Source organism: Varanus komodoensis, unplaced genomic scaffold (assembly GCF_004798865.1).
Source record: "Varanus komodoensis strain SLA01 unplaced genomic scaffold, ASM479886v1 scaffold14_1, whole genome shotgun sequence".
In the NCBI taxonomy this organism is placed as follows: Eukaryota; Metazoa; Chordata; class Lepidosauria; order Squamata; family Varanidae; genus Varanus; species Varanus komodoensis.
The window spans coordinates 7,228,327-7,239,518 of NW_025335438.1; the positions used below are offsets into that span (position 1 = coordinate 7,228,327).

An 11,192-nucleotide genomic window follows, 5' to 3' on the forward strand; every position below is an offset into this window, starting at 1 on the left:
TGTCTCACATTTTTCCTCCATTCCCCCTAATCACTAGGGTGATCACAAGGATCAGACTGAGGAAACCATGGTTTCCCTGGCTCTTCCAGCTCTCCCAGGAGAAATTCACCCATCTCCCACACCAACAGGACCTCCTTTCACAGGACTGGGTCTGAGTTCTTCACCCAGATGTTGAGACCCTGTGTCTCATGCCCTAGAGGATCACCCCTATAGCAAGTGTCAGATATACTAGATGCTGCCCTGAAGCCATCCACAAGAAGGTCCTATTTGACAAAGTGGAGCACCTTCACAGCCTTGGTGCACCAAGAACGGTTACACCCATGGCAGTCCATCATCCAACAGATCCTACACTTCCTGCAGACCTATTTTTGCAGTGGCCTGGCGGACCTCTCCTTCTTCTACCCAGCAATTAAGAGTGTCAGTCTTTGTGTACCCCGCTGGCATGCATATTCCTGAGGGGATTTGCAACTTCACCTCATCTACACTCAGCACGGAACCTGTTGGTACTGCTATACGGTTTCATCAAAAGACCCTTTGAACCCCTTGACACAGTGGACTTACATCTCCTATCCTGGAAGATGGCCTTCCCGGTGGCCATCACATTGACCAGTTGTGCCAGCGAGCTCTACCTGACCCCTACCTGACCTTCCATAGGAAGATGGCCATCTTTTGCTTGGACCTAGTCTTCTGATTCAAGGTTATTTTGCTATTCCACCTCAACCAAGACATTGCCCTCCCCTCCTTCACAGCTTCATCCCTCCAGTAGAATCTGTACCTGCTTGATGTCAGGGCCCTCGCCTTCTACAAATCCCAAACTGAACCATTCTGCCTTTGGCCTTGGCTGTTTGTCTGTCATGGCAGCCAGGAAAAAGGAGACCTGCTTTCCTTTCAGAGTGTCCAGTTGGGTCTCCAGCATCATCTGCCTAGTATACAAGATGGAAGGCCTTTACCTCACCATGTAAATGAGGGGTCACTGCACATGAGCATTGGCAACATCCATGGCCATCCTTTCTTGGATCCCTCTGCAGGATGTCTGCAGACATACCCCATGGTCTACCCCCTCAGCACTTGCCTGGCACCACCTACTGGATGTCTGCACAACAGCAGACTGCTTCTTCAGCAGGGTAGGCATCTCCTCTGTCCTACAGTGATGACAGCACCCCTCCATCCTTCATAGGGTAAGCAAGTTTAGTCACTCATGTATGATGCACAGAGGTCAAGAGGAAGAAAGGCATGTTGCTTACCTGTAACAGCTGTTCTTCAAGTGGTCATCTGTGCATTCACACAACCAACCTTCAGCCCCATGCTGCCTGGAAACAGGATGGGGAGGAGCTCCTGCCCACATGAATGTTTAGTTATAGAAGTTTCCCAGCAATAGGCTCTGTGCAGGCACAAAGCCCATATGTGTGAATGCACAGATGACCACTTGAAGAATATCAGTTACAGGCAAGCAACCTGCCTTCCCTGAAAATTGACTATGCTGACTGAGGCTGACAAGAATTGTATGTGGTCCAACAACATTTGGGAGTCTAGTTACCTACCCCACCTCTTGGATATAGTGAAATATGTTTTGTTTTCTCAGAATTTGCACTGTGAAAGCTTTACATGTTGCTGTAGTGGGCCTGCTTGTATACAGTGGCTGCCATGGGGAAATCTATCATTGATTCAGCTCATCATTTTTAACACCGTGCAATGTTGCCCTCCAGAAGCCAATATCAGGTCCATGAGTTGCCTGTTATGGCATCTAAGTACTGTTGGTGTGTGTGCTTTCTTGTTATTTGGCCTTTCATGTCCTGATGCTTAAAAGAGGTAGTCAAGAAGTCTGGGAAGCTTCTGGTACTGGAAAATTATGGTCATGGAGACATAGAAGAATTATTTTCAAGTTATGCATTAATGTGTTTCTTCTTCAGACACTCTGGAAGTAAGAACTAGTGTCTCTTGTTGCTCTCCTTTAAAAAGGGTTCCCCCCCACCGTCAAATTAAGTGATACATTTTTCAGTATTACTTTGAAGGATGACTGGCATAAACTGTTATATTATGACAATCATATGTGATACATGTTCTTTGATGACAAAGTTACCTTTTCTGAATTTCATTTGTCAAATTCTCCCTCATTGTGCCATAATGAAAAGGTTACGGATTTCATCTTTCATTTGAAAAGAAATGTATAGATGTTGCAAAGGGAGGAGGATGTGCCTCAGAAGGGGTGGGGAGAAGAATGGTTAAAAGGAAAAAAATGAAAACTCAGCAAAACCCCTTGATGGAGAACTCTAGAATAAACAAGCTTCTTCCACAGGCAGCAATAAACCTATTCCAATTTGTGCTCAAGTACATTGTTACGCCTTTTATAAAGAGAGTGTGTAATCCTAAATGGTTTTTATGGGCATTTTTTTCTATATGCATATGTAGAAATAAGTGATAGAGGTTTTATTCTAAATATGTATGTAGGATTTTGGTATAAGTAGTTACCATTGCTAATAGTTCAGGCAACATGCATGATTTTACTGTAAAGGATTTAATAGTTAATTGTAGCACTGTGTTTTATGCTAAAGAAGAATAAAAAACAAGGCAGAGAGCTGTAATTGACATCTATTATATTTAACAAAGGTTCAGTTGATTAAATAGTAAAGCTCAAATTTTAACTGGTGAGGTTAAGAAGTTAAGAGTCCATTTTTAGGTCATTTTAGATATGGAGTATTAGGGCTAAACATAATTCAGTATTAAAGATGGCCTTTGCTTCAAACAGGGAAAAAAACCTTAAATTGTTATTTACCTTATACGAACATTAAACTTTCAGTCATCTAACCTGTTAAAGTTATTCAACTAAGCATACCTTAATTGGTTGAAAAATCTAATAAAAAGAGATCTAATAAGGTAACATAATCATTAGTATCTTGGAAACTTTTTTGCTTCTTAAAAATACAGACTTTTCCCTTTTTCGAAAGGATTCTTCACAAACATCTGGAATCTATAGATTCTAAATAATGACAGCACAGAGCTTTGTGACTAGAATAAAGACATAAATAATTTTATGAAGCTTTACACATGCCATGCTGATTTTTTTTTTAAAGCAAGCCTTACTCTTCTATAGCCAGGGTGGGCAATTTGTGGCCCTCCACTTTTCCTAATAACTCCCATCAGCCTTAGACAGCACAGCCCATGGTGTGGAATCAAAAGGAGTTGTAAGCTAAGACATCTGGAGTGTCTTGATGCTTTTCAGCATTATGGCTGTTTGTAGTAGTTAGGTTAATAGGTCACAGTGTTCTGAATCCCATATTTTATTTATTTATTTATTTATTTTTCGATTTATATCCTGCCTTTTTCCTACAAAGGGCTCAAGGCAGTTTACATCTCCTCCTCCATCTTATCCTCACAACAACCCTGTGAGGTAGGTTGGGCTGAGAGTCTGTGACTGGCCCAAAGTCACCCAGTTGGCTCCATGGCTGAGTGGGGACTAGAACACAGATCGTCTGAGTCCCAGTCCCATGCTCTTAACCACTACACCACACTGGCACTACACCACATATGGATCATCCTTATGTATATAGAAAAATTAACTTAACTTCCATTGCTGGAAGGAAAAAGAATTGAGGCTAAATTGTAGATCATGATTGACAATATTAATGGAAAAGTAGTTCTGTTTAGCTGTGTACCTACTATCTGGATCTGTAAGAGTTGGAAAAGTCAGTCGGAGGCAGTATTAGAGTAGAACAAGCAATATTCTGAGGCCATTCTCTAGCATGCATTTTATGTATGTGCATGCATGTGCACATATACACTTGTGCAGTTAGGACTTTTAGTATGAGAGACAGAGAGTACTTCCTTATTTGACATGCTTTCTCAAGAACAACCATTGTCTCATGTCATTGTCTGTAGGCAGGAGAACAGAAGAACATGATAATCAATAATCATTGATCCCAAGACAGTGGGAGCTTGTGCTGCTGGTAGGATTTGCAAGCTTAAAAAAATATAATTAGTTCAAAAACTCTCACTGATTGGTTACATGGGGACATTACTCATGATTATGCAGTTTTAAAAGGGTTAGGGTTAGGGCGAGAAAAGGTGTTTATAATGGTTGGGTTTGCATGACTGGGAAAGGAAAGAAAGCCACTGTGGCTTTTTTTACTCACCCTGAATATGCTGGCCACACAGTGCTTATTTTATTTACTTTACCTGTGCCATCTGAAACCCATGTGGTGGCTTCTAAACCACCCTGGAACTTTAAATCAGGCCATGGGTTGTGGAGTGGTTTAAAATTCATCTTCACTGCCAACCTCATCAGCTTCAGATGACAGAGTCAACCATGTAATTATAGAAATGAGTCGGTGCCTGAGCAACATACAGGGATGTGGTAACATGGGGTGTGGTATCATATCCATCATATCAAGCCATCATATCTTCTTTTCATCTATGATCCCGCAAACCCAGTCAAAATGGTAATTAGGAAAATGAGGTAGTGCAAGACTGGCACGCATAGGATGTGGTAAAAAAAAAAAAGCCACATTCCATTAAAATGGAATTAAAAAGCAACTGTTTAAAAAGCAACAATTCAATCACTGAAAGGATAATATCATTATTAGAAGTAAAAGTCAACAAACTTTGTAGGACTTTCCAGGCTGGGTGTGATGTTCAACAAAATAGCAAAGGGTAGTAAGTAGTTTGGCGGTTGGAAGAAAAGCTTTTGTGTTGGCCAAGGTGTAATTTCAGAAGTGCAGAAATGCCACTTCAAAACCTTTCTGTCATGATTCAGGACATCGTGTGTATAGGATGGAATCATGGTATGTATGTGAGAGGGGAACAGTTCACATTTGTGCTGGACCTTGTGACTTGCAACAATAGCAAATCTTTATTGAGTAATGGGATTTTTCACATTTATTTTTTTTTTAACTTTTATACCACCTAATAGTCAAAACTCTGGGTGGTTTATAGCATTTCCTAAATAACAGCACGGTATAATAAAATGACCATATTTTTTCATAGCACAGAATTTAAATAATATTTTAAAAAATTAAAATACTCAGGCAACTGAAAACAATCTTTACTGTATTATATACAAATCAGCAAGCCATTAGATGATCTTAGATATTTTAAATGCCTCAGCAAAAGGACTGTTTTAACCTGGTACCAAAACAATGACAAAGTTAGCACCAGCACATCTTAGTGGGGGAAATCATTCCAAAGTTACACCATTGAGAAGGCCCTCTTGTTTCCACCCTCTGAGCCTCCCTTAAAGATGCCAGTTGGAGGAAGTCCTCAAATGTTGATTATAGCATACTGCTAGATTGCAGTTGGGAGAAGTGTTCTATCAAATATTACAGTCCGAAGCTGTGCAAGTCTGTATAGGTTAAATGTAGCACCTTGAATCAGGCTCAGGAGCATACAGGAAGCCAGCTGTGTCCCAGAGTTCAAGTCAGCTGCCCACATTATCTCTTGTGTTCCAAAGACTGATCAAGGCTTCAACAAGAGTGCTAGCAGATCAGCAGAAAAACCCTCTAGAGCCTTCTGTAAGCTATCCAGATCCATTAGCCTCTGGGGATGTTGTTGTTAGTCGGGAAGTCGTCCGACCCATCCTGACCCCATGGACAACATTCCTCCAGGCCTTCCTGTCCTCCACTGTTGTCGTCCCCCCTCCGCTTCAGAACACCACCCCTATGTCTCACTGAGAAAACCTTGACTATAGTGTGCCCTGTTGCATGTGTTGGGCCAGTTACATGTTAGGACAACCCATGGCTTTCCTGGAGTTCATAAACTCCTGAGCTGCTGCAGACAAGATGCCCTTGACATAAATGTTGACATCCCCCAAAACCAACAGCCTGAGAGACGCCCAGCATCAGGTCTAAAACAATCTCTGCCAGCTCAGGTAGGGTCAAGATGGGCAATACACTAGGAGAGTTTCCAGTCTGTCTTTGCTGGCCCAATGCAAGATGCAAACACTGCATACTACTAGTCAGATGAACAGGGCACCTGGAAAGAGAGATATAGTTCTTATCAACCACAGCAATCCTCCTCTTCTGCAGCCCTCAAGCCTACCCTAATGTACACCAGTGAGCACAGCTGAGAGATTAACTCCTCTCTGTTCGCTCACCCAGGTCTCATTTATACATTCCAGTTCAGCTGCTTCATCCACCAAGTTAGGTGATGAGAAGAAACCTCCAACTCCCACTTCAAAGAAACAAGTGAGGGGAGGATGTGGATGACCTTAGGCCACTTAGGGCAAGGGCTTTGATTACTGGGAAAGGTTCAGTAAGTGGTTGGGGGTCCCACCAGCAACAATATACCAAGGACACAGTGGCGTCTGCTGCCAGCCTTGCATATGAAGGACTTCTTAGATTCATTATGCTTTATATTTCTCATGTCAAAAACTTACCAGGATGATATTCTCCTTTTTCTGTAATGATGAGAACAATTACTACTTGAGTGAATTGGCACATACTAAAGAAACTCTTATGGGCCAGAAACTCTCCAAAAGAATAGCTTTTAAATGCCCTCCTCATGCAGAAATGCAAAATCAGGTTTAATTGCTTTGTTCCTATTCTGTTCAGACAATCAGTCTCCTTTTGGTACATAGTAAAAGAGAATAATCATAGCAAGAGCTAAGGATTGTTTGGCTCTAGCAATCACAAAAATTACACACACACCCACCATGAAAGGAAAGGTGGGGAGTGCAATCAGTTGAAAGAGCTGAACTTTTGCAGGCATGCTGATATATCCTACCTACCAAGTCAGGTTTTTTAAGATGTCACTTTTTGTTAAAAAAAAAAAAAAAGGAACTTCTGGCAGTATCAGTGGTGAAACCCAGAATTTTAATATTACGAAAGTTTTCTGCTACACCTTTCATTAACTTTTGTGGATATTTGGTCTTAAGGCAGATAATTTCCTGTTGCTTTTTACTCTTCTCACCTAGTTCAGGACCACTTACTCAGCACCAAGGAGAACTTCCCACTAATCCTCCTTTACCATGCAGTGACTTGGTTCTTCATTTGATGTACAACTTAAAATTTGATGCACTTTAGACCTTCAAGAAGTTTATGCATATACATTATAGGGTCCATCCTTACACAGGCACTGCAGGAATTCCTCCCTCCTCATGTTTGTTCAAACAACTGGTGTCATTACTGCTAGTAAATCTACTTCATTTCCAGTTGTTGGGAGAAGCAGTGTTAGAGGAGGTGTTTGCTGATCGTTTCAACATCAGGAAAAAGATGTTAAAATGGGGATATTAGAACATCTCAGTCTTAATACACCATCACCCTGAATGAAGTCTTCAAATGCTGCTACACTGAAAGAAAGCAAGTTTCAGAAAATGAACTCTGTAAAAGTATTTTTGTTTGATGCTTTTAAAGGCTGAGCTGCATGTGTTTACTCATATTTGTTTTTATGTAACAAAATGATTCACCACAATTGTGGATCTTGCTTAAGCAAATTCAGTGTAGTCCAAGTCCATTTTAAAAGATTTTTATTATCTTCATCTGTGATTATTCATGTATAAAATGTTCATTTTCTTTCTTAAAGCAACCTATTCTATATGTATGTGCCAAAAGCTTGTTCGGTTGGAAACCACTGAAAGTAGTATTCATATTTTCATTTTTTGCTGATCTTTTTATCCAGATGTTTTCTTGCTTCAGGAAGTAGATTCAGGGCATTGAATCTACTCATCATCTTGACACTGATGTGATTGTCTTCAAGGTGACATTCCACCCAGTGTCTTCATAAGCTGGTGTTATGTAACTGTGAAAATGGCTTTTGATAAAACGATTATATATGATTAAAGTGTCTGGAAGTTGTTTTGAAACTACTGAAGCAGTAGCTACGAATTGTGAAGTTTGCCTCTACTATAAATGCTTGAGGGGGGATATTATTACTAATGTGTTTGAGGCAAGGAAATAATAGTCAGTGCTATCTTTCTCAAGCACATGATAATCAATCCCATGTATATACTTAACACAGTCCAAACATACACAAGGATTTGGAGTCATCTATTAGGGACTGCAGGTGGCGCAGTGGTTTAAACCCTAATACCCTCTTGAACCCTAATACCTTTATTGCCATTGCAATGCACACCCAATCCCACAGTTCTTTTTCTGGTCTGATGGATTTTGGGGCTTCCCCAAAGGCTCCTTGGAGCTAGTTGTGTCCTTCAGTGTAAGGCCTAACCAGGGTGAAGCAGAAGACACCAAAGCAACTTGGATCTCACCTTAAATAGGAAAGGATGCTGAATTCTGATTAGGAATATATGCCACTTTTATGCTTGACCACTTTCTATTACATAGGCTCAAAAAATTGTATTCTAGAGTAGAATAATAAGTAACCCTTTAAGTCATAGTAACTTCACAAGGCAAATTGGTGAGGGCTTTTGAGAAGCCAACCCTTGAGTTGCCTTCAAGTCAACTTTGAAAATCAGCTGAAGTTGATGAGCTGTTAGTGGCTCTTCTTAGCAGCTTCCATGTGATAAGCCATTAATTGGGGGTGATGAGAGTGTGGCATTGTCAGACTACTAAAGACTGGCCTAAAGTGGTATTTGCAAAATTAGAATGAAAGATGAGTTACCTTTAAAGTGACTTTTTGACAATTACTCAGGGCATCCCATCATGAATGGACAAATGTAACATAGTCATCCTGTTGCCAGATTTAAAGTGCCATATCTGAAAAGTTGTAAAGGCAAACTGCAGTTAACATTCTTTTTTCTTTGTTTCTCACCAGAAAATATCAGAAGGGATCCAAAGTCCTCCTGAAACTTACTGACATTGAACTCTCATCTAGATTCCTGGGAGCAAAAACAGATACAACTTTACTGGAAGCTGATGCAGTGCTCTTGAGACTTGTAGAAGGCAGAGAAAGTAAACAAACATAGTAAATACATGAACTCCTGTATATATTCACTTGTGACTACATTTTAATGAGTCTAGATGGCTTATTTGACCGCCATGTTAAAGTATTTTTTCAGCCACTGTTATCTGGTTGATAAGGTGAATTGTAAATGTAATTTGGTTCTTAATCTCTGTTTCACTGATTTTCTTTTCTTTTCATGTTATATCATTCACACATCTTAAAAAAAAGTGTCCAAGCTGATCACTGTAGTTTTGTTGTAAGGCAGCTATGAAACCTCCCAATTAATAACTATTCTCAGGGAGTCTCAGCAGTTTCTCACTGAGTAACATTTCTGGCTGGTGATTCCAAGAAACAGCACCATCTGGGGCACGAAGCAATGAACCAGGACAGAGATAGGTGGGATTTTGGGCACTTGGGGCCATGTTCCAGATTGCATCCCCACAGATGTTTTTCCTCTGAAATAAGTCAGACTACACATGCTTTTTAAGAAGTGTGAATAATGTAACATATAGTTTGGCCCCCATCAGAGTTATGAAGACCTTTAGTGCACAGTGCTTTTGAAAGGAATTATGCCAGAACATTAACATTCATTTTATTGAGACATACCTTACGTAAGTTCGTGCTGGATTGTGTCCTGTATCTTTAATCAAATTACATCATTTTAAAGAGATTTACATTTGGGCAATTTTTGCTTGAAGGATAGCAAAGTCTATAAATTATTTTTTCCACCTGGAGGACCAGTCTGTTGAAAAGTTCTGTGTTGTTTCTTGAGATCTTTACTTGAGCATTTCTATTAAAAGGAGGGTAAACAAGTTTTAAATGGACTGATGTTATCAAGGGTAATTGTGACTCTTAAGAAAAGCTGCAGCTCTAAATATTTCTCACAGCATGTTCTGAATAATAAGATGTCTTTAAAAATAACATGCTTGGAATGGCAGCATGTTTTAGCATATTCTTCATTGTAACCAATAATAAGAGGTTTGTTTGTCAGATCGGAAATGCTCAAAGCAAAAGACCAAAGAAAAGAGAGCTGGAGGTAGAATCTTTGAGCTTGTCTGTCTGCTTTAAATTGCGCTCTCATCACAATGTTATTTATTAGGAGAGTTTGAACATGAATTTCCCAGGATTTTAGCCTCCAGTAAAAGCACTGCTATTGAAATGAGCACTAAGTTTACCCGTATATATCCCACTGGGGGAAAAGGACAGCTTAAAGATTTTGAAGATTAAGATTTTGTTTCTCTGTCAGATGTTCCATACAAAATATGATAGCAATGCTTATATGGTATGTGATTCTAGTATTGTTAGGAAGTCTTGCTGTTGAAACACTGATGCTGTTATATTCAAATTATTTCAGATGTAGTTGAGTTGACATTGATTCCAAAATAGAACCAATTTGGAACAAGGAGGGCACACATATATTAATAAAATGGAATAAATCATAGGCTTGGTTTTGTCTTGTTTTGGTTTTGTTCAGTTATGTTCCTAGTTTGTGGCAATTTTTTAAAAGTGTATTTGATTATGCTTTATGTAGTCTAGTGATAAAGACTAAACTACATTGTTTCAGAGTTGGTGGACATGTTTTGCTCCAATATAACATTGGCCTCAAGTGTAATGGTTTATTTTCCCCATAGCAGTAGGTGGCAGTTATTAACTTATAGGTGAAAAATAAATAAAGGGGCATACTAAGAAATGCATGTCTGTCTGCCATGGCCCAAACCATTCTGTAGACTGACAGCTACTTACTGTGTAGCACAGAACTAAGCAGTATGTTTAACATTGTTCTAGGATTCTAGTTTTTTCTCTTGGCTTAAGGGTGAGGGGTCCAAGGAATTTACTTTTGTTGGGATGCTTAATGATAAACTAGAGGTTTGAAATTAAGGCTACAATCCAGTGCATGTTTAGACAAAAAAGTCCCCAAACTCTCAGCATTTCTAAACCAGTAAGGCTGACTGGGAATGCTGGGAGTTGTAGGCCTTTTTTGTCTAAACATGCATAAGACTGTGCTTGAAATCTCACTGGAAAATCATACACACAAATAATACTAAGAGCCACTGTGGTGTGGTGGTTAGAGTGTTGTACTGGGGACCTGAAAGATCAGGGTTCTAGTCCCTACTCAGCCATACCTGTGAGCTAAGACCAGAATTATAGATTACATTAGCAAATGAATAGCTGCAGACCATGGCTTTTTCTGAAATAACAGATGCTGCAGCTAAGAGAGAGTACTATTAGAGAGGAATGTTCAATCCTTCCCATGTTCACTGAGACTTGCCAATTATCATCCTGCCTCACTTTGAATTTGGAGACTTGTTGGAAGAAAAATACAGTGTGTTTGTGTGTGTGGGGGGGAGGGGAGTTATGGGCAG

General features: G+C 39.9%; 1 protein-coding gene across 1 annotated transcript in view; it reads left to right on the forward strand.

The window, feature by feature from the left end:
• Positions 1–10,270, forward strand: part of TPD52 (tumor protein D52) — a 98,813-nt gene extending 88,543 nt beyond the window's left edge. The window contains exon 7 of the mRNA XM_044423818.1: positions 8,701–10,270. Coding sequence (XP_044279753.1) covers positions 8,701–8,851 — 151 coding nt within the window. The 3' untranslated portion in view covers positions 8,852–10,270. The remainder of the gene's footprint in view (positions 1–8,700) is intronic.
• The last annotated feature ends 922 nt before the right edge of the window (positions 10,271–11,192 follow it).